This window comes from Cydia amplana, chromosome 4, assembly GCF_948474715.1.
Source record: "Cydia amplana chromosome 4, ilCydAmpl1.1, whole genome shotgun sequence".
Lineage (NCBI taxonomy): Eukaryota > Metazoa > Arthropoda > Insecta > Lepidoptera > Tortricidae > Cydia > Cydia amplana.
The window spans coordinates 15,852,324-15,880,170 of record NC_086072.1 but is presented as its reverse complement, the minus strand read 5'-3'; the positions used below and the strand labels follow the sequence as shown (position 1 = coordinate 15,880,170).

At 37.6% G+C, this 27,847-nt stretch overlaps 1 protein-coding gene across 1 annotated transcript in view; it reads left to right on the top strand.

The window, feature by feature from the left end:
- The window catches only part of LOC134647534 (uncharacterized), an 88,959-nt gene that overhangs the window by 50,750 nt on the left and 10,362 nt on the right, over positions 1–27,847 (top strand). The window contains exons 24-39 of the mRNA XM_063501886.1: positions 1,201–1,325; positions 1,441–1,491; positions 1,675–1,777; positions 2,828–2,952; positions 4,055–4,102; positions 4,176–4,284; positions 4,845–4,960; positions 7,528–7,630; positions 12,919–13,043; positions 13,628–13,678; positions 14,345–14,530; positions 25,088–25,211; positions 26,181–26,317; positions 26,878–26,928; positions 27,011–27,122; positions 27,460–27,596. Of these exons, the coding sequence (XP_063357956.1) occupies positions 1,201–1,325; positions 1,441–1,491; positions 1,675–1,777; positions 2,828–2,952; positions 4,055–4,102; positions 4,176–4,284; positions 4,845–4,960; positions 7,528–7,630; positions 12,919–13,043; positions 13,628–13,678; positions 14,345–14,530; positions 25,088–25,211; positions 26,181–26,317; positions 26,878–26,928; positions 27,011–27,122; positions 27,460–27,596 (1,703 nt within the window). The remainder of the gene's footprint in view (positions 1–1,200; positions 1,326–1,440; positions 1,492–1,674; positions 1,778–2,827; positions 2,953–4,054; positions 4,103–4,175; positions 4,285–4,844; positions 4,961–7,527; positions 7,631–12,918; positions 13,044–13,627; positions 13,679–14,344; positions 14,531–25,087; positions 25,212–26,180; positions 26,318–26,877; positions 26,929–27,010; positions 27,123–27,459; positions 27,597–27,847) is intronic.

Genomic DNA, 27,847 nt, shown 5'->3' with positions numbered 1-27,847 from the left:
TTAAATTTATACTTGGTCAACCAGATCCCGACAGTAGAAAAAGGCGGCAAATCTGAAAAATGTAGGCGCGAAGGGATTACGTCCCAAACCTTCAAATTCGCGCCCCCTCCCACCGACAAGACTCGGCCGACCAGCTATATCTTTCCACTCGGCAGACCGAAATGACAGTTCACAGCATGAACATAAAATGTCATTTCATACTAAGAAATGCCACTCCAGTCCACCGAATCAAAACACAGAATTCAACGTTTAATAACGGTTCTTTCACCTTTTGCATTTCAATTTCAAATTGGTAATTGTATTCTTACGCATGTGTGGCGTACTTGTTAATTTTACGACCTCAATCAAAATTAAAATGCTTATCTTCATAATAAAATAGTTCAAATAAAATAAAGATCCATTACACATACCTCTTTATTCCTTTTACGTGGGATGCACCACTTCTGAGATGAAACGAAACTCACCAGTTACTTTGTTATGACAATTTATTAATCCAACACCAATTTACCAAAGTAATCTTCTTATATCTATTGTTTACAATCCGTTCACAACCTCGTCCGTCAGCCATATATTTATTATTGTTTTTACCACAGAGAAGGAAGCACGATACCAGTGTTGCCACATTAAACTTATCAATTACCCAAATAATCAAATAAACATTTCAAAATCATGACAATTACTTTAAAAAGATATCACAATTTCTTATACTATTAATTGATTTAAGAGGGAAGTATAGCTGTACTCGTCCATACAAAAAGAGAGGAAAAAAATCCACTTCTAAACAATTTCCATTCTCCATGTTTTTTTTTAGTATCTACAATGAAGAACTAAGATCATAGGTTTTCCTTTTTTTCAAAATTTGCAATACAATTTTTTGTTTAAGCAAAACCTATGAACCTTTTACGCTGGAGCGATCGACATCAAATTCAAAGTTATTTAAAAGATTTAGTTAGTGAAAACCGTTTTCCTCCAAAATAGAAATTGTAGGAAAAAAGTGCCTATTGTCAGTAGCTAATATTCTTCCCTCTTAAGGTCTGTTTAATTGAGCCACACCGACAAATGTCGTAGCTATCTCAGTTCTTCATGTAAATACGAGTAAGTATGTTGTGATTTAAAACGAGAAAAAAAGAGATATTCCACGAAAAGGTCTACTTTGTCGGCTTGTATTTAAACAAAAGTCACTGTTTTACACTTTAACAGGCTGCAATACGCCGGTAAATTAGAAGTTGATCCAAAAGCAAATGATTTACAAATTGACATCGACGGTGAGCTACACAAAGGAGTGCCGGTCAAAATTGCCCCAACGATCGCGGAAAGTGTGGGAGGTGAGCAATGTTAGCAGCAGAAGTTAGTACGTGGAATCTAGAAGTGCTAAGATTTTCTAATTGGATGATAATTATGAATTCTATAATAGGTATTTGTTGCTTTTCATGCGAGCAGCCACAATGGAAGATGCTGCAAAACATCTTGCTAAGTCGGGAATGGCAAAAGGTGAGCTACTTTTTTATTGATATTCACTTGAATTTTATATACTTAATATGAAATGCCACATTTCTTGCGTGTAATGTCCGTAAGAAATGAGCCATTCCACAAATATCCATCTGGTGTGGTTTGTACATCTGTACAAACCCTCCCTATCCAGAAACGACTAGATACCTAACATTGTTGTTGTAGCTGGGGCTGTGGAGCATCTGATAAAAGTGATGAAGGAACAAGGTGATGCTCCATTGGGCAACCTCCAAGGCTACGAACAAAGTTATAAAGATGGTGCTCGAAGGTTTGAGAGACTGATTGCATAACTCTTAATTAATAATTGAGTATTTTCAAACAACCTGCGTTGTACTGGTACCGTCACTACCATCAGCCGTAAAAGTGCATGGCGACTTTATCAATGAATTCATTCGTAATTTCCGTTCCGTTGTGTAGTACCTACGTTATGAACAATAAGTATTTTGTTAGGGTTCCGTAGCCAAATGGTAAAAAACGGAACCCTTATGGATTCGTCATGTCTGTCTGTCTGTCTGTCCGTCCGTATGTCACAGCCACTTTTTTCCGAAACTATAAGAACTATACTGTTGAAACTTGGTACGTAGATGTATTCTGTGAACCGCATTAAGATTTTCACACAAAAATAGAAAAAAAAAATTTTTGGGGGTTCCCCATACTTAGAACTGAAACTCAATTTTTTTTTCCATCAAACCCATACGTGTGGTGTATAGATACCCCACACGGATAGGTCTTCAAAAATGAGATTGAGGTTTCTAATATAATTTTCGTCTAAACTGAATAGTTTGCGCGAGAGACACTTCCAAAGTGGTAAAATGTGTCCCCCCCCTGTAACTTCTAAAATAAGAGAATGATAAAATTAAAAAATATATATGATGTACATTACCATGCAAACTTCCACCGAAAATTGGTTTGAACGAGATCTAGTAAGTAGTTTTTTTTTGGGGGTTCCCCATACTTAGAACTGAAAATCAATTTTTTTTTTGTCAAACCCATACGTGTGGGACATCTATGGATATGTCTTCAAAAATGATATTGAGGTTTCTAATATCATTTTTTTTCTAAACTGAATAGTTTGCGCGAGAGACACTTCCAAAGTGGTAAAATGTGTGTCCCCCCCCCCCTGTGACTTCTAAAATAAGAGAATGATAAAACTAAAAAAAAATATATGATGTAGGTACATTACCATGCAAACTTCCACCGAAAATTGGTTTGAACGAGATCTAGTAAGTAGTTTTTTTTTTAATTCGTCATAAATCCCCTAAATACGGAACCCTTCATGGGCGAGTCCGACTCGCACTTGGTCGCTTTTTTGTTCTAGGATTCAAAATTCCGACTCTTTACACAACGACAAAGTAGATAAAGGGACGTACGAAAATGTACACGGAAAACTCAAAACGCTAGTTGAGAAAAACCCTGACGAGACGGTTGCGGGAGCTATGCCGAGTAAGAGAATAAAAAATGCTACATTTCATTTGTGACTTTTTTTGGAAGATATATGTTATTTATTCTCAGGAAAATTAATTCCCGACATTAAAAATATGTCCAAAAAATTCCATACATTTTGTGTTACCACCATAACACAAATTGTACTTATGAAAAAATTAAGGAAATTATGTCATCGTCGATGCATTATACTTAAATAGGTTCATTAGAAGAGATTGTATAGCTCTACATACTAACTTATCTTCACACTGCACTGGTACTTTATTTACTGTATGCTAGTAACTACTTGTTCGATAATGTTTTTTTTGACATGACGCACGAAGATTTATGCAAATATTTTTATGTGTGTGTGTATGTAATGGGTATTAGTGGCTACTCATACATATTTTTTTTGTAGGTAAACTCCGCGAAAAGTAATAAAAAAAATTAGAAGAAAAAAAAAGTTTTTTTATAATGAAGTATAAGGTCATGATGCAGGTTAAAAATATGCATTTTGTAGTCTATTTTATTATTGTCAAATATAATTTTGTTTGGTTAATCTAACTTGAGCAGTTTACAAAATATGACACTTTCAATGATACGCTGATTATTTTACATTATCCTGAATAACTCGAAAACAGAAGAAGATCGAGGACTGATTTCAGCATAGAGTGTTCTTAGGACCTATCAGTACACCACCTGAAAGAATGACCAAATCCGTCGTTGGGGGCACTTCTTGCTCGCTTAGCCTGCTAAACCCTTTCTACTTTCTCATGTTTAAAAAAACAAAGGCATTTTACTTTTTTCGTATTCGAAATGAAAAGTAGAGTGTTTATCTCGGGTGAAAGGCATCATTTCATCCCTTGGTGAACAATATACTATTTTTGGTTGGGAAGACCGTCGCAGGGCAAGAACGCTCGTGTTTGTATACGTACTTCGCTAAGACACAGCCAGATAGGAAGAGCTTCGCTCCTTCTGCTCTGCCAATCTTCTGTTCCTAAGTGGAGGTATATTATGTTAATTATGTACAAACGTAAGAGTAAGAAGTGACGAAAGAGCTTGTCTTGTATTCTCGACATTGATTTTAACTTTTTGACTTAATCGTCTATTTCAACACTTTTAGGAGTGGTCGACGAAGCTTCTCAGTATTTAGCAGCACCATTACCCGAGAGTAAGTCTAATTTATTACCAATTAATGATAAATTGGATGCAAATTACAAGTTTAACCATTCATTTATATTTAGCTGAGGCGGAAAAGCGCAGGGTCCTGGGAAACTTGATGGCGAGGAAAGAGGACGAAATACTGACGCAAGAGGGAGATTATAAAATTACCTACACTCAGGGCGGAAAAGAGTATGTTAAAAAATACAAATAGCTCAAAATGTAGTTGTTTACGGTGGAATTCAATAGAAATGACAAGTACTGTAGAAAATAACTTAGATAAATAGCTTTCCTAACCTAACATTTTTACAAAGATTGTTTTCACATGAATAATAATATTAATAATAGTACCTACTTGCCTGCTAGTTTATTAATCAGTTCCAACTGTCAAAACGATTAGCTCCATAGGTACATATCGCCTGTTTAGAAGATCGATTCTGATTTAACAATTAGTTTGGACTGGTTTTGATACCACCTTGACGATCGTCTTGTTGGTTGACGCGCATCTCACGCACTACCAAACGCACGTCGTACCAAAACAAGATCAAAACCGTAACATGAATCGACACCAGGGATGTCGATGTTTTTTATTATTTAAAATACCCAAGTTATATTTTAAAATACTAGAACTTTGACAAGTCTGATTTATGTTATTAATTTTAAGCCGGAGTTTGGCTAAACGTTGCAAAAAGTATGGTAAGCAATAAAAAGAGGCAATTCGTCATCTAATTTGGTCAATTATTGGTTTCCAGAATTCAAAACGCTCCTGTTGGAGTGACTACAGCAGAAGACGAAGGAAAGAAAAAGGAAATACAAGATAAAATTAACACCACCATGCCCAACAAAGAACTGAAAGATCTTCTTAGCAGTACGTAAAGTTGTCTTTATTACATTTAATAATAATATAATAAATCATTTATTTCAAGTAACTTTGACTCATACGAGTAGATATTGTTAGTATGTACTTATAGCTATGTTAGTGTTTACACTTATCACTATATATACAGATTAATTCTTAAAAAATATAATTACAAATTGATTAAATAAAATAAAATATTGTTTCTAGAAGTACAACATCGTTTAGACATAATAAGTACTTCTAGAAACATGCATATCATGACAGTGCCTCATATACATACCCCGGCCGGCGAGAGCAAAAATGCGTTGACAGCTTAATAGTGCGAGGACACACACTTTGGTCGATGTCGATAAAAACGACACGATGTACTGGACCACCGTTATGATATGCAGAAGTATTAATTATTGTTGTAAACAAAATTAAAACCAAGTGTTTGTATTTATTCAGTATTTTATGTAATTTTCGTAATATACAATTAGCATTTTTTCTAAATTTTCTGATTTTAAACTCCTTCGCCTTGCCGATAAAATCCATTTCATCCAACTAAAGAACCATTCTAAATCTACTGTAGTAATCGGAGCAAAACGAAATAATTCATAGTGATTATGAATTTGTTCTGTATTAGGTAGTTCCACTTCTCTGCCAGATATCAATTTATTTAAATTGTTTAAACGTTCTTCTTCAACACATTCTATTATATATATATGTAATTTCTACGATTGACACCGATTGATTTGAGTCAATGTCAAATAGTAGTTGTTTATAATCGCGAAATACACATATGGTATGAAAGAGGTCTATTAGTTACGAGTATGTGAAAAGTATCTATTTACAACTGTCACTCACTCTTATCTATTACGAACATTCCCGTGAGTATGATAAATTGATTATAATTGTAATCAGTTGATTGAAATAGTATATAAGCTTAAAAATTATAATGTGAAATGTGTGTGTGTGTAAATAATAATTTTATGTTGATAGAAAATTGTTTTAGGGTTATTCTTAGAAACGCGTGGAGGTATCAAGTTGAAATAAATAACAAATACTAATGGCTCAGTTAAAAAAAAAAAAAATTGTGCTTAATTAAAAGTCGACTATTCTATCGACATCCATATGTCGATAGAATAGTCGATATTTAATTAAGCACTAGGAGCAGACGCATTTTTGCTCTCGCCGGCCGGGGTATGCTCATATATGGGCAGTCAAACCTCTTGGATATCAAACGCAGGATAGGGTTGGGGCTGGCCCGCACCCGGCGCACCAGGGATGTGCATCGTTTGCGCATAGTCGTATAAAAGCAATCTATGCGTGCTTCAGCAAACATCCCTGATGCGCTACAGAAGCGGATTTAGGTAAGTAGGTACATTTACTTTTTATCGAGTGGCGACCACAAGATGGACTGATGACCTGGTAAAGCAGGTCGCGGGAGACCGCTGGATGCAGGTGGCGCAAGACCGGTCATTGTGGCACTCTTTGGGGGAGGCCTATGTCCAGTAGAGGACTTCCTCTGGCTGATATAATGATGATGATGATTTACTTTTCCTCTCGGACTCTTTCAGTTAGACAAAAGAAAGACAGACAAAGAAAGTTATATGTTGTAAAACTACACTTGAAAAACAATGAAAATCTATAATTTATATTAAACTTATTTTAAACTGGTTACTTGCGTATTTTAGAAAAATCGCTTAAAATCTTTAGATCGGTTTCGAGGATCCTCTACTGGAGCTTCGTCTGAACTGTGTGAAGCGAGTGCGAGACGTATATTGCGGTCTAGGGCCCGGGTCGCTTGGCTGCTCGATTTTCGAATACAATTAATTCTTGAGTAGGTAACCTATATAAAAAAATTACATGTCCGAGTCTCACTTTATTTCTTTGTTTTATGGGAGTTTTATACGTTTTTTTTCTTTTTTTATATATAAGTAGGTAGTTAAATCTGTGATATAATATTTAAAAACTCGATTACAGCCGCGGCTGAGGAGGGAGCCGCGTACTTGGCCGACACAAGCACTGGAGTAGGAAAGTATTGTTTTCTTTTAGCATTATGTTTGTCATACCTCACTTCATTTCCACTTGCCATCAGTGTTCGAATGGAGAGAGGTACACACCTATTCGGTCCAATAATCTCTTTTAATGTACCTAATACATATTTTATGTCGATGACTAATCTACGAATTATTTCATCAATATATGGGATTATTTTAAGTGATATACACTGTGTTTTTTTTTTAAACTCCGTTAACTTCGAGGTTTGTCTAAGTACATTTAAGGAAACTGAATGGCATATTTCGTTTTTTTTTTTCGTAAAAAGTAATTAATATCGTGGTTGTAACATGACAAAAAATAGTCTGATACGTAAATAATCTGTATACAATTTATACACGAATGATTTCCCCTGATTGGAAATTTTTGGTTTTCGTTTGATGAGCTACTTGAAATTAACAGAAATTAACGGACTTGAAAAAAACACCGTGTAGTTAAATAGTTATTAGTTTACACTATATTTATCTTCAATCTGTGTATCGACATTGGTATTTGTATACTAAATTAATTTACTAACTACTTACTTTTAAATACAGCGGAGGCTATGAAACACGTCCAAGGCGAACTTAAAAAAGAAGGCGACAAAAATTTCTTAAACGTTGGAAAGTTTGACAAGACTTACGCAGGGGCTGGAGATATGTAAGTTGAGTAATTAATAAGTAATATAAATAATAATTTGAATATTATAGGACATTCTTACACAGATTGACTAAGTCCCACGGTAAGGTCAAGAAGTCTTGTGTTGTGGGTACTTAGACAACGATATACAATATAATATACAAATATTTACATAGAAAACACCCAAGACTCAGGAACAAATATCTGTGCTTATAACACAAATAAATGCCCTTACCGGGATCCGAACCCAGAACTGCGGCTTCACAGGCACGGTCACTACCCACTAGGCCAGACCGGTCGTCAATATATCATCGCTCATATTTAAGGTTATAACGGTACTCGTGCCAAAAGAATTTAGCCGCTGCCATCCAATCCAAGTAACTCTATCAAAACTATGAGAGTAGAAGATTTGCTATTGTACGTTCCAAGTACTCGCTCTAAGTATTTTCTTTGTAATACCATTTCTAGCAACGAAATCCCATACCCTTGGTGGATATAACCAAACGGAGACGCCTTGTCTGTAATTTTCTGTACAAAACAGTCTACCGATTTTTGCGGGGGAGGGGCACGTCAAATGTAAAGTCTATTTTTTTTATTCGGTAGACTGAAATGACAGTTCATAGTATGAACATAAAATGTCATTTCATACTATGAAATGTCATTTCATACTATGAAATGTCATTTTAGTCTACCGAATAAAAAATAGACTTTAGGTAGGTATACTACGTAACATAAAAATAGCCATATCAGATATAGGTAGTTCCACGAGAGTTGAGGTGAATGATACACACACCGCTACATGAAGTACTGATTGCAAAAAAAGTGAATGAATAAAATGAGTGAGTGAATGTAAATAAAAACTCTTAATTATATTTTTAATAGGTATGTATCAACAACAGTAAAAAATAAAAAACAAATCCTTTTATGAACCATCGTCACTTGGCATATCTTCATCTGATTCGTTAAGATTGATTACGCATATCTGACCTTTATTTATTAATGTAACCCATTTATTTAAATAAAATCGGTCAAGATATTTTATTTTCTATTTTGTTTGAAGTCGATGAATTGTTCTATACCTAGGTATATAATCACAGTCTTTCATCAGTCTTTCTTGCAGTTCACTGTTGAACTTGCTATCGGTACAAAATTAGAACAGTAATTTCAAATCCTCGCTGTCATGACAGTGGTGTGTGCGTGGCCTCAATTCACGTGGAACTACCTATAAACGTCAGTCCATACATTGTGTATGACCATTGGCCACTTTCAGTGCACATTCCAAGTCATCAGCTAGATATTGGCTGTGTGCATGACATCGACGCGCGATGCCGCCCTGGCAGTTATGCTACATTACGAGTGCACGTAAAACAATGCTACGGGCTACGGTGTAGCACTGGTAGCACGTCTGCGCACGAACGTACGCTGTCAGAATTATATCCGAATGATGTTATATATTAGTTATCGTGCGTCTCGCCCGCGTCAATACATGCACGGACAAGTGCGAGCGAAATGCACTATAGCTGAACGACATCAGTGAGATTTCATTCTGATGTCATTGTATGTTTAACCCTTGACCAGGTTGACATTTCAAAAATGACAATGGAATGTCAGTCTTACTCACCGAAAATAGAACACGTGTTTAAAGTACCGTTGTGGGAAAATATATATCCCTTAACCTGAGGGTTAAATTGGCCTGACATTAATTCAATGCAAGCGCTTAGCGGGTCGCTGGCAATAAATGTGTTTAAAGTCTATTTTTTTATTAGGTAGACTAAAATGACATTTCATAGTATGAAATGACACATTTTCATACTATTCAATTCAATTCAATTCAATCATTTATTTCAGACACAAAAGCCCATATCATTTGTTAGTAATACAATAGAAATTAATCTTAATATGCTAATGTTAGTAAGTACACATTACACACAAATTAGAAATAGTAATAATAATGGCACAAAAATATCTTATTTAATATAGCAAAGACTGCCGCATTCCAAACACTACCGCTGTACGTGCATCAGCATCCAGTGGTGTTGGAACGGGCAGTCTAGCCTCTCGGCCACCACACGTAGCAAACTGTTGGAGCTCCCGCGCAGCCGCCGCATCAGTGAGGCAGTACGCTTACGCATTATAGCGTGAAAACCGTCGGTTCGATGCTCCGCGAACATACCTGATGCACTGCAGAAGCGCGGCAGACCCAACAGTATCCGAAAAGCATTGTTATATTGTACTCTCAAGGTATTGAGAGTACTCTGCGTGTAACTAACCCACAGGCTGCAGGTGTAGAAGCTCTGGCAGTAGGCTTTAAACAATGTTATTTTGACTTCCTTTGTACACCGTGCAAACCTGCGGGCAAGCATATTACAACGCACAGCCATGGAGCGTCTCTCCCTTTCCATGTCCATGCCATCTGAGAGGTCCGCAGTCACCCAGTGGCCCAAGTATTTGAACTCTGACACTTGTTTGAGTTCACTGCCGTACAAATAGACGGGGGGCACCGTCCCAACAGTACCACTACGCGGCTTAAAAACAAGGAGCTCACTCTTGTTTATGTTGTACTTGAGCCCATGTGCAACTGCGTACCTCTCACATATCCCAAGCAGCTTTCTAAGTGCACTAATCGATGGACTCAGCAACACCATGTCATCAGCATAGCTGATGTTATTGATGCTTACGCCATCGATTGAACATCCGACCTTGGCATTGCTGAGTTCACCGATCAATCCGTTCACATATAGGTTGAATAGCTTTGGCGACGTTAGCCCCCCCTGTCGAACACCGCAATTCAACCTATATGCGTCAGAAAATTTGCCTGCCCACCTAACACAGTTTGTTTGGTTGGCATACCAATACTTAAAAAGATGTATTATTTCAGACGGCAGATCTGTCTCACAACACAACTTGTTCCACAACACGTTATACGAGACCATATCGAAAGCCTTCGTTAGATCTAAGAAACACGCATAGACCGGTGTTTTTCTATCCGTGTAGTACCGAACGACGCGCTTGAGGCACAACACCGCTGTTTCTGTCGATAGCCCAGGTTTGAAACCGAACTGCGCATCGTGGAGCTTCAGGTGCTTAGTTAAAAAACCATCAAGCAAGCCGTCCAGTACTTTGGCAACAATGGTGGCTAACGATATAGGTCTGTAGTTGCTTCTGTCAGACTGATCTCCCGTCTTGTTCTTTATAAGTGGGACGACTATTGTGCGCATGAGGTCCCCAGGCAGATATGCATGTCTCAGGCAAATGTTGAACAGCAGCGCTAATACCCTTGGCAGATGAATCCCCGCATGTTGAAGGTGCTCAATGCTCAAGCCGTCATGCCCCGGTGATTTACCTCTGGTCATGTTCTTAATCACTGTCGCAACATCCTTTGCAGTGAAAAGGTGAAGGTGAAGACATTGACTACCAGGAGCGGCATGAGCATCTCGCACCCCCCCAGGCGGCAGCACCGCTGGTTCGACCTTAAAATGTTCAGCAAACATTTCTGCTATTGCCTTCGACTCACTCACGCCACCGACGCTAATGGGAAGACTAGATTTGGGACTCAGCTTAGCCGTCTCCTTCCAAAAACCCTTGAAGTTTTTTGATGCATGATGTGACGCTAGGATGTCCATCTTAATTTGTTCCTGGTTTACTTGACACCATTTAAGGCGAGCTTTAAATTGTTTACGCTTTTCACACATCATGTCATAAACAGGGCCTTCAGATGGCTTACCATGCATCACCCACGTCTGAAAATAAAGCCTAGCCTCACCATGAGCGTCCCTGACGTGTCTGTTCCACCCGACGACCCGCTGCTGCGGCCGTCGTTTTGCCCTGGCTGTCCGTTCTGCTGCCCCGCACAAAATATCTATAATTTCGTGATACAACGAATCTATTAGGTTAATATGCTCTACGTCACGACACATACCATGGCTACATTGCATAAGCTGCTCGGGCAAATCGATAGCTTTTAAACGATCATTACATAAGGTCATGTATTCATCAATCTGTGGGCCCTCTCTCACACCCCAACTAACAGTATTCGCTGACCTGTCAATAAACTGTCGCTTTGGCTTTAGAGTACTAAAGTTACACGTAATTTCTAGTGGGAAATGGTCAGACCAATACGTGTCATAACGTACTATTATCTCGTCCACTGATTGCCAGGCTCCTTCCGTTACAACGCAGTGGTCTAACCATCTCACACATCCATGTGCATCGCTCACAAAAGTGTATGTCCCTAGAGATGATTTTAATATTTCCATATCCGCACATCGCCACTTCTGGTAACTACAAAAATCACTTAACTCTTTCCAAAACAATTCACTGGGATGTGCATTAAAATCACCCAACATATAGACACATTCTATTCCACTACTATCAAATACTACTATGAAATGTCATTTTAGTCTACCGAATAAAAAAATAGACTTTAGTTCTCAACCTGTGCTGTGCGTTTCTTCAGAAACTTCCTGCCTCGCAAAGCTAAACTGTCAAATTAACGTGGCCCGCGGTATTTTCGGACCGATACGACCTTCAAACCTTTACGAAAAGAGCATACTCCCATCTTAAACACCGGCAACGCACTTACAACCCCTCTGGTGATGCGGATGTCAGTAAGCGACGTTAATAGCTTCATCAGACGATTCGTCTGCTCATTTGCCTCATATATCATAAAAAATTATAAAAAAGAGCTACTTTGAGATTCTATACAGTGACAACACTGTATAGAATCTCAAAGTAGCTAACTTGTGCTCTCAAAGTAACACAAGTTAGAAACCGCAAAACGGAGGCGCCACGCCATAAAAAAAGGTTCAGAACGCTATTTAATATTTATCTATTACCCATCATCTCTATGGCGCTAGGCTAGGTACTACTTAAGGTGACAGTCCATTTTGAACGACAGCTGACCTACCGTTCATTTTACTATGGAAATTGACAGTAACACTGACTCATTCAGTACCAGTAGTGCAGCTTCGGTCAGAAATGGAATGTTACCCTTACAGATACCTACAGATAGTATAGACCAGGGCTCTCCAAACCTCGGCCCGCGGGCCAAATCCGGCCCGCGAAGCGTTCTAATCCGGCCCGCCGACAGCGTTCCAATCTGGCCCGCGGGAGCCAGGCTCCAGATGGACAGCCCTAACAGCAGCAACCAGATACATCGCCCCCCCTCCCTCGGCGCCGACGGTGACCCGCGCGAAAATTCTGAATTCTGAGGCGCAATATGGCCCTCAGGTAAAAAAGTTTGGGACCCCTGGTTTAGATAGATACTATTTCTAAGATGAGATATTCCCGATTGACGGTATTTTTTCCAGGTTGGGTAAAGCACCATCATTTGGAGGAGAAAACCCTAACGGAATGATTCACGACGTGGTTCACGATCGTTTGGATAACCTGGACAAGACGAGCGCCTCGCCTTCAGCCATGAAACATATGAACGGTAAGTAATTGACATTCTTTATTTGATTTTGGCGCTTTTGAATTTGGAATTTTATTTCGATATGAGTGGAGTTGTGGGTGGAGTATGAAGCGCTAGTGGCCTAGCGGTAAGAGCGTGCGACTTGCAATCCGGAAGTCGCGGGTTTGAACCCCGACTCGTACCGATGAGTTTTTCGGAACTTATGTACGAAATGTCATTTGATATTTACCAGTCGCTTTTCGGTGACGGAAAACATCGTGAGGAAACCGGACTAATCCCAAAACGGGCCTAGTTTACTCTCTGGGTTGGAAGGAAGATGGCAGTCGCTTTCGTAAAAACTAGTGCCCACGCCAATTACTGGGATTAGTTGCCAAGCGGACCCCAGGCTCCCATGAGCCGTGGCAAAATGCCGGGACAACGCGAGGAAGATGATGATTTCCATATGAGTTCAAAAGTCGAATTTAATTTGTACTTGTACAAGTACACGGGGACTTACGAGGTTAGCTCGTGCTCGTGTGCTCGCGTTTGGTACGAAAGTTACGAAGCTATAAAATTATAATAATTTATTTTTGAATTTAATTAAACCTATGTGTATTTTATTATAGAGGCCGTTGATAAAGCATCTAATTACATTTCTGACGTGGCTTCCAAGGAAAGTAAGTAACAAACACTGTACATATTATCATTAACTTAAGTGCGACTCATTTCCATACGTCGTTACTGCGGCAGGAACAACGATTTGACATGTTATAAAAATTAAATACATTGGTGACATATAATCCAGGTTGACACATTGACTTAGGTATAGGCAAGCGTTTACATGGTGACATACAGTTTTAGTCCATCGTTTTTCGCAGAAACATACGAACGTGTCTTGCTATTTCACTCAGTCTCGGTACAAAAAGTACTGAGGTTGACTGAAGTAGCATGACAAAATACGAACGTTTACGAGAAAATACAATGGAAAACAATTATGAACTACATGCTGTACGAGTTTCATTGACCTTTTTCTAGCGAAAATATCATGCTAAAACGTATTCTGTTACATATGTGTTCTTTGACAGGTTCGTTTAATTAGCTACTTTGAGGTTATATTTATAAAAAAACTTACCAACTTACACAATTGAATTGAATTGATTATATATATATATATAACCGGATAAGTTATCGGCGACCACGTCCAGTGAAACCTGCCTCGAGACGTTAAAGGTAAAATAAATTCGCGAGACGAGCCCGGTTATAAATATATGTGTTTTAATATGTGTAAACAATTGAATTACTCAACATTAGATTCCAATGGGTTAAAATTGTTCCCACTGCAGGTGGTTTGACTGCAGCAGAAATTGCCGCGTGGAAAGCTTCAGGCGCAGGCGCGGGCGCAGGCGCGGGCGCAGGCGCGGGCGCAGGCGCGGGCGCAGGCGCGGGCGCAGGCGCGGGCGCAGGCGCGGGCGCAGGCGCGGGGGCTGGCGCGGGGGCTGGCGCGGGAGCGGGCGCGGGCGCGGACATGGGTAAAGTTCGTTTTTTTTAGCATTAGAAAGAACTTGCAAGAAGGTAAGCGATCTTGACATGTCTTTTAATTGAAAAACGCTTTAAAAAAATCAAAGACTATTACTTATGAAAGCAGAAGAATATAAATGATCGTATTAGTCAGTATTAGATTCATAATTGTTACATATTTGCCGTAACTTATTTTTAAAATGTGTTTTTCAATTAAAATACACATCAAGATTGTTTACCTTATTTCTAATGCTAAAAAAACGAACTATAGGTAGCTGCATTACACCCGAATACAGATCTCAAAATTTCCAAGAATGAAATAGTAATATATATTTCTTGCTGTTAAAAGCTAAAAATAAAAAAGGATGTGCATAAACTACACGGTATTTTTTAAAGTCCTTTACAAGGGTGCATTCCTGAGATTAAATTAAATAATTTTCTCAAAGCTACCGGTATAATGAATTAGGTATTTATTTTTCTAATAAGGCCCCTGTGCACGTGAGTCACGAGCATTATGGGTCAAGCTGGCCAGATTTTATCTTTTCTCTTACACCTTTAATTATTTTATAAACTACTTGTACACTAGGTGCAGGTGGACTAGGTGCAGGTGCACTAGGTGCAGGTGCACTAGGTGCAGGTGCACTAGGTGCAGGTGCACTAGGTGCCGGTGCTGGGGCAGATAGAAGGTAAATAACTACTATCAATTTTTTTTTTTATAAGTTACCAGAGTTAAACCAAGCTAAGTTAAAGATTAAGTAAAAATAACCATTGCACAGTCTGGGTTATCAAAATCGCTGCCAACTTAGCTTGGTCTAATTGTAGTATATATTAAGACTCCATTTTTAGGGTTCCGTAGCCAAATGGCAAAAAACGGAACCCTTATAGATTCGTCATGTCTGTCTGTCTGTCCGTCTGTCCGTCCGTATGTCACAGTCACTTTTCTCCGAAACTATAAGAACTATACTGTTGAAACTTGGTAAGTAGATGTATTCTGTGAACCGCATTAAGATTTTCACACAAAATAGAAAAAAAAAAAAAATTTTTTGGGGTTCCCCATACTTAGAACTGAAACTCAAAAATTTTTTTTTCATCAAACCCATACGTGTGGGGTATCTATGGATAGGTCTTCAAAAATGATATTGGGGTTTCTAATATCATTTTTTTCTAAACTGAATAGTTTGCGCGAGAGACACTTCCAAAGTGGTAAAATGTGTCCCCCCCCCCGTAACTTCAAATAAATAACAATGATAAAACTAAAAAAAATATATGATGTACATTACCATGTAAACTTCCATTGAAAATTGGTTTGAACGAGATCTAGTAAGTAGTTTTTTTTAATACGTCATAAATCGCCTAAATACGGAACCCTTCATGGGTCCGACTCGCACTTGGCCGCTTTTTTTGTATCTATCGTAATTAATTTAGGGTTTGGATGATAAATAATCTCCCTTTTAGTAATTTTATGAGTACGCAATAATGCACCACTTTATTTCTTCACCGAAGGGGCCCACTGATTAACAGTCCGCCGGTCGGTACCTATCGGCCTGTCAGTTAGAACAAAAAATTGACAGTTCCGAACAACTGACAGGCCGTTACCGTCCGGCCGACTGTTAATCAATGGGCCGCTTTAGAATACGTGGCTAAAAAATAATCTTTATTGCAACTTGGAGTTATTACAATAACATTGGTACCTGGCTCTCAAAGTAGGTGTGTCTCATGAGCCAGCAACCAGTAGCAGCTGCTGTGTCCTGAGATATTTCGTAATGCTTACCAGGGATGTTGCGAATATCCGCATCCGCATCCGCAACCGCGTAACTTCCGCATTATTTTCACCATCCGCATCTACACCCGCATCCGCATAAAATCGATGCGGAGTTTAAAGCGGGCTACTCACACACCTGCCGCAGGGGCAATATTGGAATTGGATCCTTAATTGCCTCCTTAATTGTGATGTGTGTAGAGAAGCAGGGGCAATTTTTAGATTGGGCCTGCAGCAGGGCGGCAGGGGCGCAAGACCTTCCTAGCTCCCTAGATTGTATCTACCGCCCTGCTAGGTTGTTACTTGTGTAGTACGATTGGGGCAATTCCAGTCAGTTCATTGGCGACTACCGACTGCTTTGATAACACAGGAGGCATTCTCGTCGACGTGCGTTCAGCGGGACTATCACTTACACACTGAGTGGCAGGCTAGTGTGTAGAAAACAGCCTAAAATTGCTCCGACCGCCGTGCGACCGGTATTACCCCTGCGGCAGGTGTGTGAGTGGCGCGCTTAATGCGGATGTGGAACAGGTCGGTACAGGAACGTCTTAGCATCGGCGTAAGTGCTAGACTGCTAGGTAATTTAGTCAACAGCCTAATTATTTTACAGCTCACTCTTCAACTAAGTGCAATGCTAGGACTCAGTATAAATATAACATTGTACTACCAAAAACAAACACATCTATATACAAAAAGAGCACATTTGTAACAGCTATTCGAGTATTTAATCACCTTCCAGCTGATATTAAGGCACTTGAAGGTAACCGATTCAGGGTAAGGTTGAAAAACTGGTTACTAGATAAAACATTTTATAGTCTGAAAGAATATTTTGAACATTAATACCAATTAATGTTCAAAATATTCTTAGATTTACATAGGTACCAACCTATGTAAATCTTTGCATGTTATTTGAGTCTAGTTCATAAGTTAATTAAGTATTGCATACCCGAAATGGGTAACTGTTGAAACAAATTGTATACCATGATTACCATCTACAAATGTACACAGTACCGCAATAAATCATTCTTATTCTTATTCTTATTCTTATTCTTATTCATTAGCCAAAAAAACCTATTAGAAATGAGCAGTCAAGCGTGAGTGGGACTTAATGTACGGAACCCTTGGAACGCGAGTCCGACTCACACTTGGCCGGTTTTTTGAAATAAAAATTACTAAAATGTAATATTTGACGTTTTTTATGTACCTATCTTGATATCCGAATCCGCATCCGCATCCGCAGATGTGAGCCTTTATAAATCCGCATCCGCATCCGCGGATGTCCAAAAATCGGCATCCGCAACATCCCTGATGCGTACTATTAGGTACATTTTCTGGGAAACTTTGTTTACGAACACTGCTTATAAATAAACAAAATTGTCTATACAATAGTATTGGGTCCATTGCATTTTTCATTGGAACATGTTTTTCAGGGACAGTGCTGCTGTAGAAGCACGTCGGCGTAAGTATAAATCTGTGGTACCCATAAATTAAAGAGAATTTGAAATAGAGGCGAATTGTCAAAGTAAATTATGTAGCCACAGTAAATTCACTGCCATCTTTTGACAAAAGATTAAACCTGTTAGAACGCCATTTGACTTTGACCCTTATTCTTTCACCGATATGTGTTAATTTGTTAAATATTGAAATTAACGCCATCTACCCGAGAGTAGGCTATAAAAGGTAGGGTGCAATCTTTTCGAGCGATTACGCCATAACCTTTGGCCTACACTCGGAAAAGTAAAGCTTAATAAAATCTTTTTCTACTCCAGCACTTAAATGTGTCAATTAAATGACTGACAGTGATATCTAAAGCAATGTCATTTGAATGCTTTGTCTATAGGCTCATAAGATGACTGCTAGCAGTCATCTTATGAGTATAATACAACTGCTTTATTTTTTTTAAAGATACAAGTTCCGATCATCTTGATTGAAAGAGGTATGTTTTCATTTACAATAATAACTCTTTTTTTTTTTTAAATAATAACTCAATTTTTTTTAAATAATAACTCTTTTTTTTAATAATAACTCTTTTTTTTTAATAATCTTTTTTTTTTTTTTTTTTTTTTTTTTTTTTTTTTTTTTTTTTTTTTTTTTTTGCTGCAGCTGTCATAGAAAAAGTAATGTATGCAACAGCTCATAATTGGTTCTTAAAATTCTCGGGTCTTTTTTTACAAAACTCGACTACGTCTCGTTTTGTAACTTCGACCCTTGAATTTTAAGAACCCTTATTATATCACTGTTGCATAAACTACTATTTATTGAGCACTATTAAGAACAGAATCGATTAAACCTTTAAACACTGCATGGCCCCCACATACTCTTAGACAGTTTTTATTGTCTTGTGAGACCTTTAATTACATTATAAAGTAATCAATGATCACATCTTTTATTACAGGTGCTGCTGAGGCAGCAAAAAGGTATTAAATAACTAAATTATAGGTTATATATTTAGAATTGCGAATTATAGGTTATTTTAGTTATATATTTTGAGACATTAGGTATTTTTTATATACTTATCGTATTTTTAACCCACTTCCAAATCCCAAAAGTAGGAGGTTATCAATTCGGTTGTATCTTTTTAGAGTTCCGTAGCCAAATGGCAAAAAACGGAACCCTTATAGATTCGTCATGTCTGTCTGTCTGTCCGTCCGTATGTCACAGTCACTTTTCTCCGAAACTATAAGAACTATACTGTTGAAACTTGGTAAGTAGATGTATTCTGTGAACCGCATTAAGATTTTCACACAAAAATAGAAAAAAAACAATAAATTTTTGGGGTTCCCCATACTTCGAACTGAAACTCAAAAATTTTTTTTTTCATCAAACCCATACGTGTGGGGTATCTATGGATAGGTCTTCAAAAATGATACAATACAATACAATACAATACAAATACTCTTTATTGTACACCTCATTACATATATTATATAAGGATTAGGAAGGATATTGAGGTTTCTAATATCATTTTTTTCTAAACTGAATAGTTTGCGCGAGAGACACTTCCAAAGTGGTAAAATGTGTCCCCCCCCCCGTAACTTCTAAAATAACAGAATGATAAAACTAAAAAAAATATATGATGTACATTACCATGTAAACTTCCACCGAAAATTGGTTTGAACGAGATCTAGTAAGTAGTTTTTTTTTAATACGCCATAAATCGCCTAAATACGGAACCCGTCATGGGCGAGTCCGACTCGCACTTGGCCGCTTTTTTTATATTACTCCATATCTCCGTCATTACTGGACCGATTTTGAAAATTCTTTTTTTGTTTGTATACGTATATGCATACAAATTGGTGCCGTTTTTGTCAAAATCCAGTTGTAATGATGGAATCCAGGCATATAGGGAACTCATCAAATCTTAAAGGCATAAGTACGTATCGAAATGTTTGTATTTTCATCTGAAAATCAAGCATTTACATTAAAAACTGTCGCATTTGATGAAGTAGAACTGCTGATGATGATCAGAACAGAACTATTCAACGACTCATAGTATACGTTTGGCGATTTTGAATTTCGATTTTGACTTGGACTGGGGCCCGGACTCGGACTCGGACCCGGACTCGGACCCAATCCCGGAGTCGGACCTTGACCCGGTTCGGACCTACCTAGCCCTGCCATTTTTGCCTCGAGCGTCCTGGTTTAAAATACAACAGGGTGCGTAGCCAACAGGCCAGTCGTTTACGCTACGTAGCGAACGAAACGCAACTATCACTGTCGCACTAATATGGAAGAGTGACAGAGAGACACAAAGCGTTGCGTCGTAGCGCAAGCGATTGTCACCTTGGCTAGGCACCCAGCCAGAGATGTGTAAAACGCGTAAGCATCGCAAATAAAAAAAATAAAATAGTTAATCGTTAAATATCTGCCTAATATAATGCCTTTGTATTTTTAGGGCCAAGAAAAAGAGTGCCGGTGATACCGGTAAGTCCAATGAATGCTTTTTTAAAGTTTGCTAACATGCAACCTATTAGATATATTATATATTATACTGTAAACTTTAACGTCGTTTGTAATTTCTAAGTATTTGTTTCACGAATTACTTACAACCATAATTATACAGGGTGCTTCCTGTAACAGAAGCAATAAATTAAACTGTAGGCTGTACTCCTCAAACTGACCAACATTTGTTCAGCAACTTTTGAAAATACAGTAAAACCTGGATAATTGCAATCTCAAGGGACCAGCAATTTTTTGTCAATTAACCAGGTTTTTCATTTAAGCAGGTCGTGCCAATTAACGAGGTTGAAAAAATCGTTGTTGCAATTATAGAGGTTCTCATTAATAGAGGTTGCGTTCTGAGAAATTGCTTTTATGGAGATTCGTGAGCGTCAGGATGACAGGACCATGATGGCTATTTATAACGAGTGTTACTCCAAGATTTAGTACCTATTTAGTACTATTTGGTACCTGACATCAAATATTTAGTACCTCAATAGAAATCGAGAAATATTGAAAATAAAGTGGCCAGCCATTCTGACGTCAGGTTGACAGGACCAAGTCCAGTTCCCCTATTTGTAGGCGTTATATCGAATCCATCCTTTGACAAAGATTTAGTACCTATTTAGTACTTTTCATAATTATTCTTCTTATTTAATTTCGACTTAACGTAAAAAAGTTACAGCTAGAATAAACTTTCTATGTGCACAGTGGTGCAGCCAGTCAATGTGAACCGGGCCTAAAAGTTTGTTCAAAAGTTAATATTTTTGACTACAACATTTACTTTACGTTGTTTGGCCAATCCAAAATGAACCACGAGCGTAGTGAGTGGTTTGAAAGTGGAATCTTGAGCATTGCGAGGATTTCAAGGCATGAGGATGCAAGGTTTAAACAATGTTTCTACCGAGTGACACACTACATTTTTGACCACACCAACTTGAGGGAAATACTCACTTAAAATTGAAAATCATCACTTAAAGTCAATTTGTAACGTTCCACGGGAAAAGGTACCTTATGAGGGTTTCTAGTTTCGGAGATATTAAATGTTTTGTAAAAAGAGTTGAAGTAATGCAATTTTTTTTATTCATTTAATTTCTTAGATTAGGTTATTAATAATATGAATATAAAAGTAAAATATCAAAACACAAAACAATAAAAAATACATATAAACACATTATTAAAAACCTAACCTAGGGTGCCGCCGGCAGCGGGGCAAGGCCCAAGCTACCGGTGGCCAGGGCCGCAGAGAGGAACCGGCGGACTATCCGCGCCGTGTCCATGATCACCACCTTCTGCATCTGGCCCTTGACCCAACCACCTAGCGAGAGTCTCTCAAGATGTTGGTCGAGACTCTTCGCTATCAGACCGTTCACTGAAACAACTATGATCGTCGAATCAACATCCCACATTTTATTATTATTATGTGATCTGAAACCTTAATGTTTAACGTTTATTTACATATTACATTTTATTTTTGTTATAAGTAAGTTATAAACCTAGTAATGTCTTCTCAAAGTTTAGTAGAAAAGGTAGCTTATGGAGGAGTGACTGAAAATTCCAAAAATACCTAGGCAATACGGGAAAAGAAGTTTGGTAAAGAACTGTATTAGCATTCTGAAAAACTAATTTGATAATTTCAGTTCTGGTCGGGGGGCCTAGACAATACCTATTAGGTATAACCGTACATCGGACCTACATTACAAATCCATGTAGCCTGCTATTATATCAAAGTTACCCTCGTCAAGTCTTTCTTGACTAGAATAATCTTCATTTGGTGCAATAAATCTGCCATTTCTTTGCTGAAAAATGCCAACATCCGACGCATTGCTATAGGTCATCCAACCTCAAAGCCGCTTGTCTTCAATGGCAACCAAAATATATTATTGATAAGAAATAGACGATATATTATACTATCTTAACTTAACCCCAAAATAAGATTAGTTTATCTTAACTGTTCCATCATCATCATGCCTCATCATGTAACTTAACCACAAGGTACCTTTTCTTTCTTTTTAATACCGTTATTGTTATGCAAGTTTAAAGTGGCATAATAGGTTAAATATAGTATTTAGTTGCGGTTTTAGGATTTATTTCATTTGTATTATATAATTTCTTTCATATCTGCTCAGAAAAATTGATTGTGGGTAAAATTTTAGTAAAAAATATTCAATTTTGTGATTTTTCATGAAAGTGAGCGAGAGTGCACCGCACCGCGACCGTTTAATGGAAATCCGTGGTCTCTGCCTACCCGTCCGGAAAATAGGCGTGATTATATGTATGTATGTAATAAATTCGAGTTATTTCCTCATGTTGGCTGGTAAAATTGACTTCTTTTAAATTTTGAAATATAGTGTCTCACTCGGTAGAAACATTGTTTAAACCTCATGCCTTGAAATCCTCGCAATGCTCAAGATTCCACTTTCAAACCACTCACTACGCTCGTGGTTCATTTTGGATTGGCCAAACAACGTAAAGTAAATGTTGTAGTCAAAAATATTAACTTTTGAACAAACTTTTAGGCCCGGTTCACATTGACTGGCTGCACCACTGTGCACATAGAAAGTTTATTCTAGCTGTAACTTTTTTACGTTAAGTCGAAATTAAATAAGAAGAATAATTATGAAAAGTACTAAATAGGTACTAAATCTTTGTCAAAAGATGGATTCGATATAACGCCTACAAATAGGGGAACTGGACTTGGTCCTGTCAACCTGACGTCAGAATGGCTGGCCACTTTATTTTCAATATTTCTCGATTTCTATTGAGGTACTAAATATTTGATGTCAGGTACCAAATAGTACTAAATAGGTACTAAATCTTGGAGTAACACTCGTTATAAATAGCCATCATGGTCCTGTCATCCTGACGCTCACGGAGATTCAAATAACCATTGAAAGTACATTCTGGGTTTCTGGTCTGTATTATTTATTTATTAGAGATAAATCACAATTACATAATATTTAGATCCAAAAGCATCGTTAAACCACAGTGGTTTGTCTCGATACTCCATTCCGCAGTACTTAAATAATTAAATATACAATAGGCACTTAAAAACACATCTAATTCGTAAACAGCATAATGAATATAACTATTGCAAAAAATTACAAACTGAGCGCATCTGTTATCACACCAGCCGGCCGAGCAAGACAAGAACCGGTCGGCGCATACTCGGTACAGGCTGCTCCATTTATGCTAAATGGAATAACATAATTATGCATTTTAGTTAAAATAATTTAGTTGTTTAAGCATTTCTTTTTTAAGAATATTTCCTATATTATTTGGTGTTATCTTATCTTTCCATTCTTTAGGTAACTTATTTATTAAATCTGGTATGATATAATCTGATGTTCTTCTGCCATAAAAATTATTGAATTGGGGCTTACGAAGCATTTGATTTGTTACTTGCCTCGTATTTATTGGATGAGAGACTAAAGTATTGCTCTTTTAACATATGATATTTAAATTTTGTGAGAACCGGTAGGACCTTACATGAAGTGAACAGGTCACTATCACACACACGATCCTCTCTAATTTTATGGGGTACTATTAACTTTAGCAGCCTAACCTGCAGCTTATATATTTTGTCTAGGTATGACTTAAAGGTACGGCCATAACTACTTAACCCATAGGAAATAATGCTTTCCACGAGTGCATTATAAACATCCAATCTAATATTATATGGAATTATATTTCGTAGAATATATATTTTTGCCATTACAGCTCGTAATTTAGTGCAAACTGAGTCAATGTGGTCACCCCAGTTGAAGCGGTTATATTATATAACTTGTACGTTTACACTTAACTACATTAGTTACTGCTTATAATCATTTGGGTTTTTTTAAATAATCCCTTGAATTGTAGAAGAAAGTTTTATTGGAATGTAAAAAGCATATTATATTTTTGATTTAATTAAAACTATTTCACCTACTAGTCTGTGACAGATACCCTCCAGATACCCAATTAATAAATTGAATTCTGGGTGAAGATTTAAAATAAAATTACCATTGCTATTAAAATATTGTTTCTGCTCTCTTCAAGTCTACATTATTTCAATTACAGAGGTCTTACTTATAGACTCGTGTCAATTATAGAGGTAATAAGGAGAGCTAAAATAACGTATTTTTTTGCACAGTGTCAATTATAGAGGTCTTAGTTGCGATGTGGTCAATTACAGAGGTAAAATTACGAAAAGCACTAAAATCGAAATTTCAATTATAGAGGTTCAAAAATTTCAATTATAGAGGCCTTTTGGTCTCAAGGGGCCGGGACCGGACCTTTGGTTGCAATTATTGAGGTTTTGCATTTATCCAGGTGTCAATTAACCAGGTTTCACTGTAACTCATGTTTTGATTTTTATTACACTTTTAAGTTTATTCTAAGACGCAATGTATTGCAAATTTTGTTATGTTTAAACCGTGACAAGCAACGTCAAACACACTGATGTCAGCGTACATTGAAGGCAATATTTATATTGTATGAAAAAGAGGAAGTCTTAGGATTCATAATTTTCAAAAGTTGCTGAACAAATGTTGGTCAGTTTGAGGAGTACAGCCTTTAGTTTAATTTATTGCTCCTCTTACAGGAAGCACCCTGTATAACATCAAAATAAGTAGTTGGTATGTTATAGACAAAAAGTTTAACTTTACTGTGAGTCCTCTTATAAACATATATAGTAGGAGATACGTTGTGAGAAATATATATACCCTCATCTATTATTTATTTGTGATAAACTGATAAGAAATAAATGGTAGATAATATTCACATTGACACATTGCAAATAGGTTGCCTATGGAAGGTAAAATACCGATCGCAATTCTGAAAAAGTAACTTGTTAATAATTTTTTTTAATAATTATACCTATCGTGAACAGATGCCGAAGAAGCGGAGCGGCAGGCTGCGGTGGATATTCTGCACAGGCAACTACAGGCCAAAGGCGGCGAAACGTTCTACAAACATTCTCACTCCGAACTTTCGCATAAGGCCGCCTCGGATTGGTGAGAACTGTACCTTAAAAGCCAACAGGAGTGGTCATTTCACCATACAAACGTACTCGACTGTTTCCTCCGTGGGTTTTGAAGCTAGAGCAATGATTTTTTCAACACAGATTAATATTGTCAATATCTGTGTCGGACCGTTTTGCTTTTTTTTATATTTAATTTTTGTTTTTTAAGGCGCTAGAGCCCTTCAAAAATGGCCAAAATGGCCTAATTGACTATGCCGCAATGAGGGGCGTGGTATTCAAAACTGATATCAATTAGCCAAAAAAGCAAAACGGTCCGACTCAGATAATTTCATAATCATTTAGATTTCCAAATGTGGTTACGATTGGTTAAGTTTTGGAGGAGGAAACAGTCGAGTACGAAACCTCGATTTTTGAGATTTTTACGCAGGATTTTTCGCCTTGTTTTAGGCACCCCTTCCGTTAGCGAGACGGGTATATTTACCTAAAATATTTAAATCTCAGCTCCTGTTTCGTCTTAAACTTTTTGTTTTGTTGTAGGCAACTAATTTTAAGATCCCGGCGGGCCTATCCAACGTGACAATCGCTTGCGCTTCGCCATCGAGCCGCTTTGTGTATCTCTATCACTCTTCCATATTGGTGTGACAGTGACAGTGGCGTTTCGTTCGCTACGGAGCGTTAGTGATTGGCATGTTATCTACGAGGCCAGCAAACGCTATGTGCTACAGCACGCCAGCTAAAACATTTGCGTCGGAGCAATTTCTCTGTTTTGAAACTCATATTTTCTATTATCGGGATTAAACAAACGAACATTTAAATATGAAAGTGCTGATAGAGTTAGACCAAGTTGGCACTGGTTGGCAGTGATTTTGATAGCCCAGACTGTGCAAGTTATTTTAAACGTCCATCTTCAATGAAATGATGACGTTTAAGTAACACTTTCACAATCTGGGCTGCCAACTTAGCTTAGCCTGGTTTAAGTCTAAGCATAAAATATTAACAGGTTGAAGAGTCCATCCGCAGTGCACCAATCTGTGAAGGAATCTGGTGATACGTCGCGTTTGGCCAACAAGTTTGAGCGGAAACTAGACTCGCTTGTCAGTAGCAGTACTCCTACTCAGCTGAAGGATACCATGCAAGGTATTTAAACTTAATTGACACAGAATAACAATTTATACCTATATAATCACTATAATCAGTTATAATATATGCTGTATTAGCTGTAATGACACTAATGACTTAGGGCTAATTTAGACGGCGCGCGAAGTCGTATACGATTTTAGTTACATTGCGGATCATTGAGGTTACATCAATTCAGCCGACCGATCAAATGACGCAATGTAATGAAACTCGTATGCGAGTTCTCGCACCGTCTAAATGAGCCCTTATCCTCTAGCGGCTCATCATGTAGTATAGGTACTCGACCAAGGGTTACGCACTTCGGTCGCACTTTAGGCTTGGTTGCACCAGACCGACTTTCACCGAAAGTTTCGCAAAATGTTATTTATTACCTACTTATATGGAAATGTTCACTGCAGTTTACTGCAACCTGACCTTAGTATTGTTCACTGCAGTTTGGTGCAACCAGCCCTTAGTACATTCTCACTGTACAATTTTGTGTGACTTATTTCCTTCAGTTTTGTAATTCAAACTGCTGTTGCATTTAATATACTGGACAAATATCCTCCTCATATTTACAGATGTTGTCATTGAAGCTTCACATGGCCTTGCCGAATTCTTCGTTGCTGAGAGTATGTATTCATAATTGGTAATTTAAATTAACAAATCAGTACATTAAATAATAATTTTATAAAATACTTTAAATATTAATAGGTTACAAGGCGCTTGTGAAGGATGGACTGATATATGAAATGCAAAAACATGGGAACAATACATTGATTAACAAAAGAGACATAACTGAGACTAATTTCTTTGCTGCACAGAGGTTTGTCTAATTAATTAATTAAATTAATGTTATTCAAACAACTAGGATCATAATTTACATAAAATTATAACACACACACACACAAACCTAGACCCTCTTGTGCTTGAGGATCATTTTGCTTCAGGATTCTGCTCAGCATTTGGACTTATTTAGGTATACAAGCTAATGACGACGCTATAAATACAGTTTACACTTGTTTCTTCGTTTTGTAGTCGTTTTGCGATATTTTAATTCGCACTTTCGCAAACATCTAGAGGATCCTGTTTATATGGGAGTGGGACACTATTTAGCGCAACTTATTTCTACGTATCTTTAAACTTTAGCTGTCTCCATGCAGGTTAAAGAAAATGCAAGGATCTATACCAGCAGCGCCGCATATAGAGCCATCTCGGACTGTCGCTCATCTGTCCAGAAGATTAGAAGAAACGATCCGATGTCGCGCTATGCCTCGCAAATTAATAGGCACTATGAAAGGTTGCAAGTCAAAGTCAATCAATATTGTATTTCTTTTAAAAATTGCCCGTTACGTAGATATCATCTGTATGACTGAGCTGTCTTAAGATACGGGTTGTCCTTTTTATTCCCGGCAATATTCTCTTTTGTGCAATAAAGTTTAAATAAATAAATAAATATTTTGCGATGTGAATATCTAGGTGAACAACTTTTAGGCGCAGAACCCATTACACAGCATGGTGGGTTCTGCGCCTTACCATGAGAGCATCCTC